We start from the raw sequence: 22,283 nt of genomic DNA on the forward strand, positions 1-22,283 counted from the left end.
CTACTTTTGGTGTTCTTGATTACTAGGTATAGAGAAAACAAAGCATTTCCCAGATCAATAGCTACTAGCTACATAGCAGGTATGAAGGGATGTGTTGATTTTCTAAGGCAATGAAACTATATCTGGTATAGCAGCTGCAACTGGAGTCACCATCTGAGGAAGCTTACAATAATCCACTGTCATTCTCCAAATTCCATCTTTTTTCTGTATAGGTCAAACAGGTGAGTTGAATGGGATGTGATAGATATCAACATCACTTCATCCTTAAAGTCCTTGATGGAGGCATTAATATCAGTAATCTCTTCAGGAATGTAGTATTGCTTTTGCTTTTTTACTATTTTCCTAAGCAGAATCAGTTCTAGTGGCTTCCATTTGCCCTTTCCTGCCATAATATTCCTCACTCCACAGGTCAGAGAAGCAATGTGAGGATTCTACCAGTTACTGAGTATGTTTATGCCAATTATTCATTCCAGGGCTTGGAAAATAATCACAAGATGGGTTTAGGGACCTACTGAGTCCACTGTGAAATGAACTTGAACTAAAGTTCCGTTGAATACCTGACCTCCATAAGCCCCTGCTTTGATTTGTAGACCACAGTGATGTTTCGGGTCTCCTGGAATTGGTGTCAATTCAGAGCCAGTGTCCAGTAGTTTCTGAAAGGTTTGATTATTTTCTTTTTTCCAAATGTGTAGTTGCCCTGGCAAAAGGCTATAGGTCCCTTTGGGGAAGGCTGAAAGATTAACAGTATACATTCTTGGCAGTGTGCCAGGGTCCTCCCATTCATTCAAGGTGTTCTGCGTGTGTAAACTGGCTCAAGTCTAGGATGTTATTGACTGGTTGTGATTCTCAGTTCCTGTGGTTCAGGTTAGGTTTTTGCTCACTTGACCTAGAACTCTTATGCTTACACATATCAAGGAAGAATTTAGTAGACGTCCCATCTAGTTCACTTCTAGGAACACCATGATCAACTAATCAACACTATAGGTCTCTGCAGGTCAGACTGTTCTGATTGCTGCTTTGACTCTGCTGTCTATTACCATACCACATTCACCTTACCTTTGGCTATCAAGTGCCACCACCTGGCCCTTATTTCTCTGGGATTCAATTATACCCACTGCATTCAGGTTTCCCAATTCAGTGGCAGCAATTTCCACTGCAATATCTGAGCTACAGAGAAGAACAATCACAGTATTCTTCAAGGATGCTGGGACTCGCCTCACAAATATATTTATCACAGTTATGAGAAAAGTACATCCTCTAGACCTCCTGGGGTGGGTGGGCAGGTCTTAAATGATAAACCCAATCTAATGTTCCAATCTCCCTAATCCTTTGGATCCCTTCCTTCACAGTATATAGTATATATCAAGGCAGTTCTGGCATTTTATCTTCATTTAGACTGGGCTACCTTTTGGTCCACTAAATACAACTAACCAAATAAACTGTAAGAGCTCTTTCTAACTCCCCAAGCCACATATTAAGTCCAGAATCTCTTCTTAGTGGTCCCATTTCAATAAATTCAGCCTGATCAAACACTAAGTTCCTTTCACCATTGTCCCACACCCTTAAAATCCTTCCCCACAAATATTTCCCAGCTTTCTGTCAGTATAAATTGGAAAAATCATATAGCTCTTTTGTAGTATAACATACTTCCCCATGGGCCACACTTCGTACCTTACCTTTAAGGGCCTGCTGAGACTAGAAGCAATGAAGGATGGTGGCTGTGAGTCTTGAGAAGAATCAGCAATGTCTTGCAAGACAACAAACTCAGGGAGGTAATAAATGTTTCCTCAGGTAAAGTAGCATTAATCTCCTCAGATGGGGGTGGCCTGGCTGCTTTTACTGGCAAGGAAGACTCATCAGAGTCAAGGGGTTCAATACACCCAGCTTTATAAGGCTCTTCACATACGTCTCCACTCCAATTTTCAAGATCCCATTCCTTCTCAGTCAATGCCCTCATTTTAACAGCGGACACCCTAAAAGGGTGGGGATTCACTTTGCACTGTAATTCAGTCATTTTCAGGATGAGATTTTGGGTTTGGTTTTCTACAATCTCAGTTTTGTTGGAATATAAGAGTTTCTTTCAGGGCAGAAAGAGAAACTTTTGCGTTATTTATGTGGCACTTGAGCTGGGAAAATTAATCCCTAAGATCATCCTTTCCTTCTCTACATCAGGAGTAACTAGCCAATCTCATTGTTCTCATGAGAACTCAAAAATGTTCTAAGGTATCAAATACAGACACCCAGAACCTTGCTTCTTCTAAGTATCTGAATAGGATTACCTAATGGCAATACTTTGCACATCTCTACTGTTACATTACACTATGAATTATTAATACTCTGTTCACTATTGAAATGTCATTAATGCTTTTACATCTTATCAGATTAAGGAAGTAATTCATAAAACTCATCCTTAAAACTCTGTTCCTCTAGAATTGCTCTCAGTACCAAATTCTATTACTCTAGATTCTCTAGATAAATAGAATCAATAGACTGTATATATACGGTGAGAAAGATTTAAAGAACTGACTCATGATTGTGGAGACTGGCAAGTCAATATCTGCAGGGCAGGCCAACAGGTTAGAAACCCAGAGAAAAGTTGACATTGTAGTCTTGAGTCCAAAGGCAGTCTGGAGGTAGAATTCCTTCTTCCTCTGGAAATATGAGCCTTTTTTTCTTAATGACTTCAACTGACTGAATGGGGCCCACTCTCATAATGGAGGTTAATCAGCTTTACTCAAAGTCTGCTAATCTAAATGTTAATTACATCTTTAAAAAATACCTTCACACCAACATCTAGACTAATATTTGACCAAATAGCTGAGTATCATAGCCTAGCCTAGTTGACACATGAAATTAACCATCAAACAAGCTAAAAATTTTAGTAGATGATTTGAAGGAGGAAAGTTTTTTTAAAAAACTTAAATTAGTTTCCTATAAGACCAAGTGAAAGAAGAAAATAAGAATAAAAATCAGAGAGATAGAGAAAGTACATGCAAAACTACAGAGGTAGAAGAAGTAACAAGAGAAAAAGTTTTACAAGATAGAACCGAGAGACAACCCCACGATTCATAGAAGCCAAAAAAAAAAAAAAAAAAAAGAAGGCAAGAGGAGCAATTACTAACTGATGAAATGTATTACAGCTAAAGGAAGATCAATTAAAGGGTTTATTTGTCTAGGTAACACTGATGGAAATGAAGCACACCTGGTAACATTATTTAATTCCAGGAAGATAGTTAAAGATTTTGAAAAAAAGGAACATATTTCTCATGAAGAAAAGGAGTCATATGACCATTACAGTTCTCATCTAAAACACTGGAAGGGAAAGGACAGTAAAGTAACACTCAGGGGAAAAAAAAATGAGAAAAAAAAGAACTAAAATCCAAGATTCCTAAAACCAATAAAAATATTCATTTATCAGGATACAAAAAAAAAAGAAAGAAAGAAAGAAAGAAAGATAAAGGTAGAGTTTGAGACTACATCAACTACTTATGCCCATCTCCAATCAAACAGCTAATAGATCAGAATAGTGATTTAAAATTAAGGGAAAAGAGAAAGAAAATGAAGTAATAGCAACAAATACTACAAAATAAAGTTTCATATCTATAAGAAGAATGACGAGAGCCAGGCATTCCAGCTACTTGGGAGGCTGAGGCAGAAGGATCACTTGAAGCCAAGAGTTTGAGACCAGCCTAAGCAAAAGAGTGAGTCCCTGTTTCTAAAAAAAATAAATGAATAAAAAATTAGCTGGGTGTGGTGGCACATACCCATCCCCATAGTCCCAGCTACTTGAGAAGCTGAGGTGGGAGGATTGCTTGAGCTCAGGAGTTTGAGGTTTCAGTGAGCTATGATTGTGATACTGAACTCCAAGTAGACTGATTCTTAAAGAAACAAAACAGCTGGGCGCGGTGGCTCATGCCTAATCCCAGTACTTTGGGAGGCCGAGGTGGCCAGATCACCTGAGGTTGGGAGTTCGAGATCAGCCTGACCAACATGGAGAAAACCCATCTCTACTAAAAATACAAAATTACTCAGGTGTGGTGGCACATGCCTGTAATTCCAGCTACTTGGGAGGCTGAGGCAGGAAAATCGCTTGAACCCAGGAGGCAGAGGTTGCAGTGAGCTGAGATTGTGCCACTGCACTCCAACCTGGGAGACAACAAGACTCCATCTCAAAATGAAAAAAAAAAGTTTCTTGAAATAGAAAACAAAGCAATGTACAATAAATACAGTGGTGGTTAAGCCTGGGTTTGAATCCCAGATCTCTCTCTATTTGCAGTGTGACTGTGAGAAAATTACTTAATCTCTTTTAGCCTTTTTGTAAAACAAGGACACCAACATACTGACACCTCAGAGGTAGGTTGTTGTGGGAATTAAATATTACTACCTATAACAGACTTAAATTAGTAATAAGCAATAGTAATAAACATATTAGTGTTACTACTACTACTATTACCATTAGTTGGTGGTAGGAATAGAAGCAAACATACAGTAACCTCAAGAAGTACAGAAAGAAGCTTGTTAAATCTCTGCCTTAAAGAGCTTGTTTTCCCATCTATCTACATTATAATGGTGAACTGTATGAAAATTTTTTACAAGTGAAATATACCTTTTGCACTCACAAACCACCTTTTTAACAGTTTATGGAGGTATAGCTGTCATATATGTGCACCCATGAGACCACCACAACAATAAAGATAATTAAACATCTCCATCAGTGCAAAACTATCCTCATGCCTCTTTATAATCTATCCTTCTTGCTCTCATCTTGCCCCAAGGCAACCACTGATATGCTCTGTCAATACAAATTAAATTTTCTAACATTTTATATATGTGGAACCACTGATATACTCTGTCAATACAAATTAGTTTAAAATTTCCAAAATTTTATATATGTGGAAGCATACAGTATATTAGTTTTCTAGGGTGGAAATTTATTTTCACATTCTGGAGGCTGGAAGTGCAGCAATTGTTAGGGTTTGGATGTTTGTCCTCTCCAAACCTAATATTGAAAACTGATCACCAACATTGGAAGTGGGGCCTAATGGGAGGTTTTGAGACATGGAGACAAATCACTCATGAATAGGTTAATGCCCTTCCTCGGGGTTGACTGAGTTCTCACTCTATTCACTGCTGCAAAAACTGATTATTAAAAAGGATGGGGCACCTCTCTCTCTCCCTCTTGCGTCCTCTTTCACCATGTAATCTCTGCACATGCTGATTCCACTTCACCTTCTACCATGAGTGGAAGCAGCCTGAGGCCCTCACTACAGGCCCAATCTTGAACCTTCCAGCCAGCAGAACCGGGAGCTAAATAAACCTCTTTTCTTTATAAATTAACCAGCCTCAGGTACTCCTTTATAGCAATACAAAATGGACTAAGACAGAATTGGTACTGAGAATTGGGGTGTTGCTATAAAAATGTCTGAAAATGTGGAAGCAGTTTTGGAACTGGGCTGTGAGCAGAGGGTGGAAATGTGTGGAAGGCTCAGAAAAAGACAAAAATATGAGGAAGAGTCTGAAAAAAGTGCCCAAAAGCACTTCAGAAATATCTAGGGCCACCCCTTCCCTCATAGGCCCCAAGGTCTAGAAGGACAGAATGCCTTTTGGGAACAGACCTGGAGCACCACTGCCCGTGGCCACCTCAGGATGCTGCTCCCCACATCCTGGCTGCTCTGGCTCCAGCAATGGGTCAAATGGCCCCAGGTAGGATTTGGGCCACTGCTCCTAAGTGGTAAGCCTTGGTGGCATTCATGTGGTGTTAAGTCTGCAGGCATTCAGAATGCAAGGGACATGGAGGCTTGGCAGCTTTAACCTAAATTTCAGAGAATATATTAAAAAGTCTGGGAGTGCAGGCAGATGCCTATTGCGGGGGTGGAGCCACCACAGAGAGCTCCTACTAAGGCAATCTTTAGTGGAAATGTTGGGCTAGAGTTTCCTTAGAGTCCACACCAGGGCAACTCTTAGTGGAGCCACAAAGGTGCTGGAACCCCACCACAGTAGAGCTATTAACAGCATTCCACATCAGCCTGAAAAAGCTGCAGCATTATTACAACCCATGGAAGCAGCCAGTGGTCTGTGCCCCACAAAGCTATGGGGGAAGGGCTACCCAAGGCCTTGGGAGCCCACCCCACACACCACTGTGACCAATATGCAGGGCATGGAGTCAAAGGAGATTATTTTGGAGCTTTAAGATTTAATGTATGCCCTGCTGGGTTTTGGACTTGCACGGGGACTATTATCCCTTTCTTTTGACCAATTTTTCCTTTTTGGAATGGAAGTGTTTACCCAATGCCTGTACCACCATTTTACCTTGGAGGTAAATATCCTCTTTTTTGATTTTACAGGCTTACAACTGGAAAGAACTTACTCTGAATCTTAGATATGAAAGTTGGTGCTGAAACAAGTTGACTTTTAGGGACTATTGGGAAGGAATAATTGTATTTTGCAATGTGGTAAGAACATAAGTTTTAAAGGGCCGGGGCAAAATGCTATGATTTAGATGTTTGGCCCTTCTAAACCTCATGCTGAAACTTGATTCCCAATGTTGGAAGTGAAGCCTAACGGGATGTGTTTGGGTCACAAGGGCAGATCCCTCATTAATAGATTAATGGCATGAGTGAGCTCTCATTCTATTCGTTCTGCAAGAGCCGGGCACCTCCGCATTTCTCTCCTGCTTCCTCTTTCACCATGTGATCTCTGCATATGCTGGCTTCACTTCACTTCCCACCATGAGTGGAAGCAGCCTGTAGCCCTCACCAGATGCCCACTCTTGAACCTTCCAGTCTGCAGAACTATGAGCTAAATAAATCCCTTTCCTTTATAAATTATTCCTTTATAGCAACACAAAACAAACTAAGACAAAGATCAAGGTGGCAGCAGGCTTGTTTTTTCCTGAGGTCTCTCTCCTTGGCCTGCCAATGGCTGCCTTCTTGCTGTGTCTTCACGTGGACTTTTCTCTGTGCCTTTGGATCCCTGATGTCTCTTATGTGTCCCAATTGCTTCTTATATAAGGACACCTGATGGATTGGATTGGGCACACTCTAAGAGCCTCATTTTATCTTAATTAGCACTTTAAAGGTCCTATCTCCAAATTAGGTCACATCTGAGGTACGAAGGGTTGGAACTTCAACATATGAATTTTGGGAGAATTTAATTTGGTTCATAACATACAGTATATACTCTTTTTGACTGGCTTATTCCACTGAGTAAAATTATTTTAAGATTCATTCATGTTGTTCAATGCATTGTTAGTCATTTTTTATTGCCTGGTTACATTCTATTATGTAGACATACCACAATTTGTTTATCCAACTCTCCTGTTGATGGGCATTTGCACTGTTTCCAGTTTTTGGCTATTACAAGTAAAGCTGATAACATTAATATATAAGTCTTTATGCAGACATATGCTTTACTTTCTCTTAGGTAAAACATATGAATAGAACTGCTGAATCATATGGTAGGTATATGTTTAACTTTATTAGAAACAAACTCCATTTCATTGTAGTGAGCATAAAATGGTATCACATTATGGTTTTAATTTGCATTTTCCTAATGATTTATAATGGTGAATATCATTTCATGCATTTATTTGCCATCCACAGATCTTCCTTGAGAAGTGTCTGCTCAAATCTTTTGCTCATTTAGTGTTGGGTTCTTTGTCTTCTTCTTGATTTGTAGTAATTATAGATTATGAATATAAGTTTTTGTGAGATAAATGTTTTGCATGTATTTTTCTTCCAGCCTGTTGCTTTCCTTTTTGGTTTTATAATAATATGCTTTGAAGAGCAGGGATTTTTTCTTATTTGATGAAGTCCAATTTATTTTTTTTCTTTTACAATTTGAGGGTTTTGTGTCCTATTTAGGAAAAATTTGCCAAACCCAAGAGCAGTAACATCTTCTCCTAGGGTTTCTTTCAGAAGTTTTATGTTTTTAACTCTAATGATAGGTCTATAATCTACTTTGAGTTAATTTTTATGTAAGTTTTGAGGTAAGAATCAAAGTTCATTTTTGGTATATGAATATGCAACTCTCCAGACGATTTGCTGAAAGATTATCCCTTCCTTATTGTCTTGCATTAAATTTAGATATTATCATCTTCCCTGTTCTTCTCACATGAGCATACAGAGCACTCAATGAGAAATTCGTAAACATGCTCTGAAAAGTGAGAAGCTAACAGAAACCTAAGTCATTACCTTTATTAGTTCTGAGTAGATCCCTGAGAGACAGACAAGTAACAGAAAAAGTATTAGGCCAAGAGTCGGAGAACCTGTGTGACTTGCTCTTTTATTAGTCTTCAAAATGCTTTGTAAGTTGTGAAATGGTAAAGAAATGGAAGATATTGTCTTTATACCTAAAAATTCCTATACTACAAAATAAAGGCCATTCTTGCTTGGCATGATGGTACGGGGCCATAAATATGACCATGCAAGTTGAAACCATGCAAAAGAATCTTAATAATCAATAGGAAATACTATTCTTGTTTCATGACTCTTAAATTTTTTTGTGAAATCATTAAAAACTTACTTATTGCTGGCTATACATATATAGAGAAGCAAAAAATAGCAAGACTAACATGTATTTAGAACATTGTAATTTAAAACATTAGAAATATTGGGAATTAAAGCATTTAATTTGTTTAAAAAAAAAACTTACCAAGAGTAGTTTGAACAGTGTCTGCCTCTTCTTTTTGTTGTATAACTTACAATACAGAGTGAGCATTTTTTCTATGTCTAGGCTAACTTCTAAGTCTGGATCAGTTTCTACCTTTTATCCTTGGCACTTATATTGTTGTGAAATAGCTCCAAAGTTTCTTTCTTTAATGTCAAGTTTTTGCCATCATTGCCTCCCCTAGGTTGCCTTTATCTTTTTCCTCACAACCACTTTGGTCATTCATGTCGGTGAGTTCCCCTTCCACAGGTGCCTTAGGCTGCAACTCTAGAGTCTCTTGAGCAATAGCAGTGTCAGCATGTCCCTGGTCAGGTAGTTCTTCTATAACTCCACTCAAATTTCATTCCCAACATTATCACTTTTTGTTTCTTTACTGTAGTTTCATGTCTCTCAGCCAAATCTCTCTCTCGATTATACATTTTGATAAAAGGTCATAGGGGTTTACCATTGAGAGACGAGAAGACAACACAATCAGATGCTTTGCTGTGTGTGAACTGAATAACAGGCTCACAGTTACCTATCACTGACATATGTTGAAAGAAGTAACATTTATTAGTCACTGGTCATGATGCACATCTGTTATTTACATAGGGACTTGTGGACTAAAGTGCTAGCAAAGATGCTTATTGCTTTAGGCAATTACTTGCAGTGAATATATTGTAGTAACTAAAATGTGAATTGTATTGTTGTGGGACTGGTGTTATTTAGTTAAACACAGTAACCGATATTTGAGCATATTGAGGCCATGCAAAGTGAAGGCTGCCTGTATTTGTAGTGTTCAAAGGTGTGTGAATTCATCCATTTAGTGTTCTCAGCATTTGAAGACGACACACAAATTACTTCTCTAGCTTTCTTGATGTGAATCTTCAGGAACCTTTTCTATAAAGCCAAGAAATGTGTGATTTTAAAAAACCAAAGAGTTTTTTGTGATGGCCACTTAAGTTGGCTGAGTTTCAGATTAGATTACACTGTGTTATGAGGTAGATACATCAATGGGCCTTTAGGTAGAATATGGTTGAATTACAGTTTCTTTTCTTTTATGAAAAGCAGAAAGTTTCACATAACTTTCCTTACTTTAATGGTTTAACTTTATTTTTTATTATCTTTGAATTTCTTAGTTGTAACTCTTTTGATATCCAGAATAAAAACTTCAAGTCAGATAAAATATTATGTGTACCCTCTATTGTAAAATGAGCTTCTTACAATCCTGAGAGGCTAATTATTAAGGCATGTTTGCTTTTAGTCTCCTTGAGGGCAAACTGCACATGCAGGAATAGAAATTATGAAATTTGGACCTTTGACATTTTGGAGAAGCAACAAATTATTAGCATTATTTATTAAAATGTTTAATCATGGTTCATTACTCTGATTTCAGAAGTATTCATCAATGTACTTCTCCACACTCTCCCCACAGAAGATACAAAATAGATTATTTTAACCATGTTGGAAATGTATTTACTGTATTTTATAATCATAAAGTTATTTTCAATTTTAATAAACCCACTAAACATGAGGTATTTATCTAATGACAGCAATCACTGCATTCCACTCTGGTTTTTATAATAACTATCTCAAGTCTAGTAGGAGAAACAAAAATGAAAATAAATTAAAATATGGTTTGGTAGAAGGGGTGAGTGGTTACAAGATGCTAAGAAACTATTGGAAAAACACCAAACCTACCTTTGAGGAAAATAAGAAAAGACTGTTGGAGCTGCTTAAGTAAGACAGCAGGAACTGCCTCAGCAAAGAAGGGATGAGTAGTTCTTTCAAGAACTGCAGTTTAGAGGCATAACAACCAACGAACAAAAAAAGAATTATTAATTCTAGATAGCAAAAGAAGTTCTGTGGGAGAGCTAAGGCTAGAGAAGCAAACAGGTGAAATTCATATGCCATGTTAAACAACTGCACCATGACAGTAACAAAGAGCCAAGAAAGAGCTTTAAAAGAAAAGCTACATGTTCTGACTTGCATTTTAAGGAAATCTCAGTAGCTTTTGTGAATGATCAGAAAGTGAGGCAGTAAACCAGCTGAGAGTTAAAATGGGCTCAGACTAAGTCAGCAGCCATGGGAACTGAGAGATGGGGTAGGACCCTGGAAGTATTACAATCAACTGACTCCCTGTTTTCTGGTTTGAACTTGGTGATTACGTAAGATGTGAAATATAAGAAGAGGATTAAGTTGGAGGAAGTAAAATAGTAAATTTAGTTTTGAAAAACCTTGACTCTGAAAGGAATGTGAGTTATGGAATGAGATTTCCTGCCTAAGATTAAAATTGCATTGTTGTGTTTTGATTCTGCTCTTTGAATGGCCTGAGATGGATAACTCCTAAGAGTAACTAAGTGGGGAGGACAGAAGTGCCACTACCCTCCCATCAACACTGGGAAGCAATGTTAAGGCCCTGTGGAGACAACCAAAAGGCAGCCTCCTGTTGGAGAGGAGATTCATAGCTTTATTGTCCAGGATGAAGGATGCAAATAGCTTTTTTGTGTGTCTAAACAAAATAGCCAGAGAAGGTGGTTAAGGCTTTGGGTACCAAATCCAATAGTATGACTCAGACTATTGGATTTTGTTTTGGAAGGCTCATGCCCTGAGAAGCAGCAATATATGAGAACAAGGCTGAAGGACTGCTGCAAAGGACCCTGTGACAGTGGCTGAAGGATGTACCAGAAAGAGAGGAACTGACTCTCTCCTATGCAGCACATATCTTAGAATCTGCCCAGGTCGCCCAGTGCTATGTGCCAGAACTCTTCATCCTGGTCACAGGCCAAAATGTCTCATACAAAAAGCCATACAGTGCCCTTTTCACTTTTGCTAAATGTAAACAGGAAAATAATCAAAACCATTTTTAGCTTACATGGAAGAATATCTCGGTATCTATTTTTTTCTCTGTTGTTTGGTTGATTCCCAGATTTGAACTCACCAGGCAGATTCTTCAGTTCCAAAGCCTTTAAAAGGTTAAAAAAATAAATAAATAATAAATTGTGTATTTACTATAACCAATAAACAAGAAAAAAATCTGCCTTTGTTTAGTGCTCATGATCCTTAAACCCCATCTGACATGACCTGCTATTTAATGTTTTGTGTTAAGTTAGATCCCCATTTTAAAAGTACTATATAAAATATCTCAAGTTTAGATGCCAATCAATGAGCTGCTTAATAAGAAAATGTTAAACTTTCTGGAGATACTTCCCATTTGAACTTCATTTTGTTCTTCTTTCATAAAAAAGGAAATACAGGCTAATCACTTCTCCCAACCTACCCACAGATCTATCATTTTATAAATAAAAATAACAAAATAACAATAACAGAAACATGTAAACAAAAAATATATACAAACAGTCTCACAATTTACCCTTCCCCTTTGAAGAAATTATAGTTAGGACCCTAAGAATCCTTCCTTTCAAAAAATTTCTTTACCAAGTGTGAATTCAACAAACACTTATTAAGCATTTAGTAGGTACCTGGCCCTGTTTCAGACACTGGAATACAGAGATGAATTGGATAATGGCCTCATCCTTAAGGAGTGAACAGAGTAGTTAGAGGACATGTAATCAAATACCATGTGACCAATGTACGGAGACACTAGTATAAATGACAGTACTAGATTGCACCTAAAAGTCAAGAAGAAAAGCTCCTAAAGATGAAGTAGCCCTTGAACTGGGCCTTAGTAAGTCATTGGAAGTTAGCATATGAAAAACAGTGTGTACATAGAAGGAAAGAGGAGAGAAGGTGAAGGGGTGGAAATAATGGAGGCATAAGCATCCCTTTGGGAAACTGTGACTAATATGGTAATAAGAGCACAGAGCACATGATCTAGTCCAACAACAGACTAAAACTACAAACGATCTTGTTTCGTATATAAATGAAATTAGGAAGTAGCTAGTCAAAATCTATTAGAATATTTGTGGAGAAAGCCTGAGAATCTATACATTTTCAAAGCTCTTGGGTAACTCTTGTGTAGCCAACATAGCAACCATGGGGAAGAAGGAGCCTGTGAAGGTTTTAAGTAGTATGATAAAATGATCAAGTCTTTCTAAAATTAATTAATGAAATTAATTAATTTTTAGAATTAACAATTCTAAAATTAATCTGGAAAAAAATCTGTAGGAAGAATGAGAAAAAAATTTCATAAATGAATAATGATGGCAGATGAGTCTCATTAGATGTTAAAAGATAATATGAAGCTCTGCTAATTAACAGAGTAATACCAATAAAGGAATAAGAAAATCAGTAGAAAAAGTCCAAGAATAAATTAAAATATATGTAAAGCTCTAGTATATGATAAAAGTGGCATTTTGCATCACTCAAGGGAAGTTCCAGGAGAGTCTTGGGACAACTGGATAGCTATATAATGCTGAGTCCCTATCAAACATCTTATACCAAATTAAATTCTAGCTGCATCAAAGAGTTAAATGCTTAAAAAATCATAAAAGTACTAGAAAAAAACATGAAGTAATTATTACAATCCTAGAGTAAAAGAAGCATTCCTAAAGAGCACCAAAAGCCCCAAACCCAGAAGCCCCAAAAGAAAAGATTGCCATATTTGACCACTAAAAATCAGCTATTTCTTCATGGTAAACAGGCATGTGTGTGCAAGTGCATGTGAACCTGTGTGTAACACAAACAACAGCAGAAAAAATACTACATGTAAGACACAAAAAGGCACAATTTTTTCCTTAAAGAGTTAGTAATCGGCCAGGTGCGGTGACTCACTCCTGTAATCCCAAAGGGCGGATCACCTTAGGTCAGGAGTTTGACGCCAGCCGGCCAACATGGTGAAACCCCGTCTCTATTAAAAATACAAAAATTAGCCAGGTGTGGTGGCAGGCACCTGTAATCTTATCTACTCAGGAGGCTGAGGCAGGAGAATTGCTTGAACGTGGGAGGCAGAGGTTGCAGTGAGCTGAGATCACACCATTGCACTCCAGCCTGGGGGACAAGAGCGAGACTTCATCTCAAAAAAAAAAAAAAGAGTTAGTAACCAATAAGAAAAAAAAAAATAGAAAATGGGGCAAAGAATTGAAACTAGCAGTTCTCTGAAAATATAAAAGGCTTAAAAACATATGGAAAGATATTCTTTTGTTCTCAAATAAAGAAATACCAATTATATAATCAATAAGAAACAATTTGTCATTTAAGAGACGAGAAAAGATCCAAAAAATTGATAGCCCAAGATATTAATATTGTCTTTCTAGGAATTTGTTCTAAAAATATTTAAATATATGCATACAGTATATGAAGAGAGATGACTGCTGTTCATAATAGCAAAGACTAGAACAACCTAAATGTCCAAGTGTTGCATGGTAGTTAATTATATGGATAAGAACCTTAATTTCAGAAATTAAATATTATAAGTATCTCAATTTTGAAAATTAATTACCATATAATTACTATGCAACACTTAAAAAAATGAGATACTGCTATACATGCTGATAATATATTTGGAAATTGTATCTAGGTGGAAAATAAATTTAAGGATGTAAAGTGCATTCCAACAAATTTTTTAAAAAGTGTGCATGACAAAATGACAAAATGAATAGTGTAAAGGCATCCTAGAAAGTCTTGAGAGAAAGAGAGAGACTTTCTATTTTATATCCTTTTATGTTATTTGGCTTTTTTTTTTTTTCTAACCATGTACATCTATTACTTTAAAATATATATAATATTTAAAAGTAAAAATAATGTACTAAAACCAAATAAAGAAAGAAAAGAAAAGAAACCCTCTGGCAATGATATAGAAAAAGAAATCACATATAGACTTTTGTTAAGAAAATATTTACCATAAATTCCTGCCTGATATCATATGCTCCTGTTTTTTTCTCAAGCATTTTCAAACAATCCTTGATGGCTGTCTGCTCATGAAAATTGAATATTAATGGCCGAATCTGAGCCAACTGATGTAGTTCCCCTTCAGAAACAATTTTGTGTGTATCTAAGGAAAAGAAAAATTCACATATAAAGTCACTGGTATATATGTGAAGGGAGATTTTGTTTCTGTTTCTCTTAAAGGCACAACCATTTAAGGGTAAAAAGAAGTTTATTTTTCCACAGATAAAGAGTACATTACTTGGAAAGAGGCTTCCTTTGGAAAAAATCATGGCTATTTACACCTTGAAATTATACAAAATCCACTGTCCTTGGAGAAAACTGTTTAGTGCTACAAACATAACAGATGCTGTGTATTGAGAAGTGTTCTGCTTTATAATGTGAATTGGGTATATGGATTGACAGTTATGCCAAAGCAAGAACGTACAAGGCTTAGATTAGGAAAAAGAGAACTTTTGCCTTCCCTGGGACCAAGTGTTTGGAAGTTCCTAGAGTCTGAGATGTGGGGATGTGAAGAGTTCACGTCCTGTTTCATTACTCTGAAACAGATTGAACATGAATACACACACGTGCACACACACCAAGGATGGAGAGAATCTATGCAATGTAATTAATAAGACTGAATAATGGATACATATGGACACTTGTAACCAATAATTAGGGAGAACATTCTATTAATATTTAATAACATATGCAATCTTTTTATTTTTAAAATTATGATCTTTTAGGTCATGTTGACAGTCAAGGTTCCAAATATCTGAAATTTTATACATAGGTCCACTGGCCAAAATGCAATAAATCTAGAAGTCAACAGTAAAAGAATATTTTAAAAGCTTCAAAATTTTGAGGTAAGATGTTCAAGTAAAACAAGTTCTCATCATCTCTTTGCAAAGCCAAATAATGTGAACAATAATCAAGTTAATACCAGCAAAAAGATACATACAAAACAATACAGAAAAAGAAAGAGGTGGACATTTCTAAGAATCTGCACATTCCTGGGAAGCACATCTTGTCTTGGAACTCCACTATATACAGAGGCTGTTTGTAGAATTGGAAGTGAGGGTTCTTGGTTGGGATAGACAGGCACAGAAATCCTAAAATTTCTCACAAATTTCCCTAACCTTAGTATGAAAGGAGGTCTAAGCAGGCTAGAAGGGGAGATAAAATTTCCACCAGAGTAGAAGCCATTTTGATCATCTTTGATCCCCAGCAGGAAAACCTTTAGACCTTCACATTGTGTTCCATCTTTGCTAGTACAAAAGCTGAGAGAATGAAGAGGGAAAAAAAATGAAAATGTAGAATGACTGGAACAAACACTGGTGTTGACTCCCCAACACTGATTCTACCCCTCTGGTTAGTTAAAGCCATTTGTGATCATTCCACAGTAAGATCCTTCCAGTGAATAATTCAGAAATGGGTAGGTGATTTGCGCCACCCACAGAAACAGGCTGGTCTTGTAAAAAAGAGAAGCAAACCTCTCTTCTACCTTCATCCCTCTGTACAGACATAAACAAAGAAGCATTAAGGACCTAATTATCATAGTCTGCCCTCTTATGGCCACAAAAGGAAGGAGTATAGCAAATGTGAAAAACATAAAGAACCTATGTTCTTGGTGACATTAGCAACTGATCATACTGAACCTGGAATCCTTCCTATCTCTGGACTTCCATTATGGTAGAAAATACATATCTTTATCATTAACATCATTCTGAACTTGGTCTCTTTTTCTTGTAGCCTGGTCCAAGAAAGGTGAGGTTTCAGCTGTAGATCACGGGAATCATTTCAGCCAGTTTACAGAAAGGGATTTGATCTAGCTATTTGGTGCTTGTATCACCATTGGGTGGGCTTGAAGAGCAGATGCCTCTCTCATTATGATCCAAGAACACTGCACAATGGTCTGCCAAGAAAAGTTCTGTCTCTACTACAATTAGGAAACTGAGGAAGTTGGAGATCATTTTTTCTAGCCACTGGCTCCTGGATGACACCACTTGAGCAACAATGGAGAAATGAGAAAGTCACTACCACAACTGTTGTCTCTAATAACACATCACCTTACCTATAATGAGGACCAGGAACGCCAAGCCTGCTGTGATGTATAGCAACAAAATGGATGTCTCTCTAAATATTTACATCTTGGCTAAGTGCATATGATTAGTGAAGCCCAAATAAGCTTCTTGAAATAAGAAGTCTTGAAAATGTAATTTTTCATTTTTCTGCCTGTGCCATATAGGAAGGTACACTAGGAGAAGGGTCTGATTGATATTGAGTAAGGGCATCTATGATATCTGCTTAACATTTCAGCCACACCATGCCCTTTGAGTATCCTTCTCCTCAGTCCCTACCTCTTCAGCACACTTATCATTGTCCTCAGGCAAAATAAAAAATGCAGCCCTCCAAAATATAGTTTACAGGGGAAGATAATGAGATCCAAATAAAAATGGAAATCAAGAAGAATTCATTCCTGCTCAATCAACAAAATCGAAGAGATAGAAAAAACTATACATGTTCGTAACAAAATGCAATAAAACATGAAACAGAAAAAATAATAATATAATATAATATAGCATGCAGAATAATTTTTAAAATCTATTCTAAAATGGAAGATAAGCTTAAAAAGGAAAATTCACTGTGTACGCAACATCTGTCAAAAGAAAAAAAAATAAATTATTTTAAGTAAGAGTTCACAAGGAGATAAGAAAACAATAGAATGAGGTAAAAATTAGTTTATAAACCTAAGAAAATAAAAGTAAAACTCAAAAGTACATAATTATAGCAATTTATAATTATATCAAATTCTGCAAGAAACAAAGCAGACAGTTCAAAATCGACTTATTGACATAGGACAAAGGCATGTGTACATTTATTAATGAAGACAAGAAAGGTTTAAAAACAAACAATGAAAAGATAATGCATGTGAGGACCTCATCAGAGGCTCAGGAGAAAAGCTGGAGACAGGGTGAGGAACTTGAGAAATCCTCCTTCGTGGGGCAAGCTTGGGAAGGGGAAAAACAGCATTCACAGGAATGGCACAAAGCATGTCCAGAATGCTTTTCCCTATTTCCCTAATGGACCAAAAGCATAAGAAGCTGGGGAAAGGCATGAAACTCTGTCATCCTCAAGGCACAAGTGAAGACTCATTAACATTGGGGGTAGGGAAGGGAGAAGAGCATCCCGGACTTAGGCCATAAGACATTCCCTACCCCTGGAGAATGGACAGAACAACAAAGAAGGTACCACCTGAGGCCTTCCTAAGACTGAGGCTGGACAAGGACATCAAAGAATGTCACCTCCAACCAGGCTGGCAAGCAAGGTAATCATAAGTAAGAGCTCTGTACTGCTGGGAATTAGACAAGATCATGGAGAGGACCTTCTCTGAGGTGCATGTACAATGGGAAGAGCTAAAGCAGAAGGTGGAGTAAACACTGAGGCAAATCCTCTACATGCAAGGTAACACTGGAGGAATTTGAAGCTGGTGGTGTATTGAGGGTAACCATAGCAACATCAAATCCAAGCCCTGCTGCATTACTGAATAAACTGATGCAACTCCTCACACTGAAGGGCTACCAAAAAAAGAGGCATGTCCATCCCTATGTACCACAGCATCTAGAACTTAGGTAAGAAATACTACAATAGCTCCTCTTTATCTGCAGGGGATATGTTCCAAGACCCCCAGTGAATGCCTGAAACTCTGGATAGTACTGAACCTGACTATCATCAACTGAAACATATTTTTGTTCATGTCTTCCACCCATAAATTTAATGCCTTTTCCATCTTAAGTAAGCATGTATCATGCACTGTGGCCGTAACTTTGGCACTCTGATGTGCAACAGCAAAACTTGGATAGAAGATTCATTCTTACCATAGGTCTAAGCAACTTTAGCATATGATTTTTTTTCTTTCCTTATTAAGTCAAAAACTTTCATCTTTTCATGTAAAGAAAGCACTTTACAGCTTCCCTTTGGCATGTCCAAACTGCCAGCATTACTGCTCTTTGGGGTCATTACTAAGTAAAATAAGAGCTACTTGAACACAAGCACTGTGAGGCCAAAACAGTAGATCTGATAACTAAGATGACTACTAGTTGGCTAACAGGCAGGTAGCATATACAGCATGAATATGCTAGACAAAGGGACGATTCACTTCCAGGCAGGAAAAAGCTAGACAGTGTGAGGTTTCATCACACTGCTCAGAACAGCATACAATTTAAAACTTACTGTTTATATCTGGAATTATCCACTTAACATTTGTAGTCTGTGGTCGACTGCAGGTAACTGAAACTATGAAGAGTGAAACCACGGATAAGGCATTTTTACTTCCATCTCTAGACTATACAATATCCAGTTTTCAACCAAAAAATTATAGAGTACACACAGAAGAAAAAGAGAAAAAAGTTGTCAAGAGACAAAACAATCAACAGAACCTGGAGCTACAAGGTTATTTTGTAGAAAATAGCTACAAGAAATATTTTTTGCAGAATTTTTTGTAAAAAAGCTACAAGAAATATTTTTTTAAAACAGAGATATAACATATGTTAAAACTGTCAAGTGATGAATTTAAAATAGTAATAATCGAGGTGTGAAAAGTCAGTGGGAAAAGTAAACAACTTACATGAACAAATGGAGAATTTCAATGGAGAAATGGAAACCATAAAAAAGAATCAAGTGGAAATGCTTAAAGTAAAAAAAATTGTAAGAAATTAAGCACATTATTGATAAGCTCATCAGTAGATTTTACAGAGGCAAGAAAAGAGTTCATGAATTACAAAATAAATCAAGAGGAATTATCCAAATTAGAACACAGAGAAAAAAAGGTAGATGAGTGGCGGAGGCAGAGAAGAAGAGACCATCCAAGAACCACAAGCCAATATCAAGCAGACTAATATATTATACCTGTAAATGGAATCCCAAAATAGAAGAGAAGGAGAATTGGGCAGAAAAAATATTAGAAAAGATAATAACTGAGAATTTCTTCCAAAATGAATGAGACACCAAGCCTCAGATCCAAAAGCTCATCAAAAACAATATAAGCCAGAAGACAACTGAGTGACAACTTTAATGTAATCAAAGAAAAAATCCACACAAAGAAATTAAGATTTCAGCAAATACATGACTAATTATAAAAGCTAGTATTCTTGTAACAAAAATGTGTAACTTCACTTTTTCTTTTCTACATGATTTGAGATGACATTTTTCTAAATTTATTAGTCTAAAAATAAAAAACTGTCATAACTTTAGATTGTAAATCCACATTTTGTTTTCTACATAGAAAACTAAAGCATTAAAAACATTATTTTATGTTTTGGGACACATAATATATAAGAATGTAATTTTGTGATAACAAATGAAAAAGGTGGGGGGCAGAACAGTTAAAGGAGCACAGTTTTGTGTGTGTGTATTTTTTTTTTTTTTTGTATTTTACTGAATTAAGCTGGCATAAATCCAAATTAGAGTGATAAGTTTAGGATGTTAAATATAATGCCCATGGTAACCACAAAGAAAATAGCTAAAATATATATATAAAGGAAAGTTTTAAAAAATTAAAATTTTTTTTACAAAAGGCAACTAAATACAAAAGGAAACAGTAAGGCAAAAAAAAAAAAAATGAGGAACAGAAAAGCTACAAGAAATATTTTTTTAAAACAGCAAAATGAGAGAAGTCCCTCCTTATCAGTAATTACTTTAGATGTAAATGAATTAAGCTCTCCAATTGAAAGAGAGATTGGCAGAATGGATTAAAAAAAATAAAAACATGACCCAACTATACACTGTCTACAAGGGACTCACTTTAGATCCAAAGACACAAATAGGTTAAAAGTAAAAGAAATATTCCATGCAAACAGGAACCAAAACAGAGCATGAATAGCTATATTAATATCAGATAAAATCGATTCTAATTTTAAAAAGTTAAAAATGACAAAGAAGGACATTATATATCAGGTTCTATATAAAAGGTTCAATACAGCAAGAACATATAACAATTATAAACATTTATGCACCTAATAACAGGTAATCAAAATACACAAAGCAAAAATTGACAGGAATGAAGAGATAAACAGTTTCATAACAATAATCGAAGACTTCAATATCCCATTTTCATTAGTGGATAGAACAATCAAACAGAAGAAGAGGGAGGAATTGAACAATATAATAAATGAAGTATATCTAACAGATACATACAGAATCCTCTGTGCAACAACAGACCACATATTCAAGAACGCATGTAATACTTTGCATGTGTTAGGCTTTAAACTAAGTATCAATCAATTTTAAAAGATTAATATCACAAAGAGTATCTTCTCCAAATACAAGAGATAAAATTAGAAATCAAATATAAGAAAAACTGATAAACTTACAAATTTGTGAAAATTAACATATTTTTAAAATTCCAATGGATCAAAGAAGAAATTACAAGGGAAATTAGAAACATTTAGAAATGAATGAAAATGTAACACAACATATCAAAACTATGGGACACAGCAAAAGCAGGGTTAAGGGGGTAATTTATAGCTATAAATGCTTACACGAATAAAACAAGACCTTAAACTAGCTTTACAACGTAAGGAATTACAAAAAGAAGAACAAACTAAACCTAAAGCTAACAAAAGGAAGGAAATAGTAAAGATTAGAGCAGAGGTCAAAATATAAAATATAAAAAAGAGAAAAATCAATGAAACCAAAAGCAAGTTCTTCAAAAATATCAACAAAATGATGTGATGAACCTTTAATTAGATAAACTAAGATAAAAAGAGAAAAGAATCAAATTACCAAAATCAGAAATAAAAATGAGGACATTACTACCAATTCTAAAGACACAAAAAAGATAAGGGAGTACTATGATCAATTGTATGCAAAAAAATAAAAAAATAAAAAGCTGGATAACCTCAATGAAATAGACAAATTTATAGAAACATAAAACCTACCAAAACCAAACCACAAAGAAATAGACCTATAACTAGTAAGGTGATTGAATAAGTTATCAAAATTATCCCAAAAAAGTAAGCCCTGGATCCAATGGCTTCACTGGTAAATTCTATCAAACATTTAAAGAACTAACACCAATACTTCTCAACTGTTCAAAAACATTAAAGAGTAGGGAACACTTCCTAACTTATTCTACGAGGCCAGCATTATCCCAATATCAAATTGGGATATTACCCTACAAGAAAAGAATATTAAAGGCCTATATCCATCTTAAACATTGATGTAAAAATCCTCAACAAAATAGTAGCAAAGCAAATATTCAGCAGCATATTAAAAAGATCAAAAGACTATGTGGGATTTATTATCGGAATGCAAGGATGACTTAACATCCTTAAAATCAAGGTAATACAACACATTAACAGAATGAAAGGGGAAAAAAGACATGATTGTCTCAAGTGATGCAGAGAAAGTATTTGACAAAATTCAACATCCTTTCAAGGTTATATTCTTTTTTTTTTTTTTTGACAGAGTTTCACTGTTGCACAGGCTGAAGTACACTGGAGAGATCCTGGCTCACTGCAACCTCTGCCTCCTGGGTTCAAGTGACTCTCCTGCCTCAGACTCCAAAGCAGCTGGGATTACAGGCACCTGCTACCACGTCCAGCTAATTTTTGTACTTTTTCTTTAGTAGAGACATGTTGGCCAGAATGGTCATGAACTCCCCGACCTCAGGTGATCTGCCTGCCTTGGCCTCCCAAAGTGCTGGGATTACAGGCATGAGCCACCATGTCCGGCCTATTCATTTGTAGAAAAAAATTCAACAAACTAGGAACATAAGGAAGATACATAAACATAATAAAAGTTATATA

The 22,283-nt window shown here is 36.2% G+C and overlaps 1 protein-coding gene across 4 annotated transcripts in view; it reads right to left on the bottom strand.

Moving 5' to 3' along the window:
• Positions 1-22,283, bottom strand: part of PTPN20 (protein tyrosine phosphatase non-receptor type 20) — a 102,523-nt gene that overhangs the window by 23,487 nt on the left and 56,753 nt on the right. For 3 of the 4 annotated variants that reach the window (XM_045399929.3, XM_065520696.2, XM_045399927.3), the window contains exons 4-5: positions 14,448-14,599; positions 11,522-11,612 (exon numbers count right to left, since the gene is read on the bottom strand). In XM_045399929.3, coding sequence (XP_045255864.2) covers positions 11,522-11,612; positions 14,448-14,599 — 243 coding nt within the window. The remainder of the gene's footprint in view (positions 1-11,521; positions 11,613-14,447; positions 14,600-22,283) is intronic. The other variant, XM_065520697.2, reaches the window with a different exon arrangement.

This window comes from Macaca fascicularis, chromosome 9 (genome assembly GCF_037993035.2).
Source record: "Macaca fascicularis isolate 582-1 chromosome 9, T2T-MFA8v1.1".
NCBI classification, from domain to species: domain Eukaryota; kingdom Metazoa; phylum Chordata; class Mammalia; order Primates; family Cercopithecidae; genus Macaca; species Macaca fascicularis.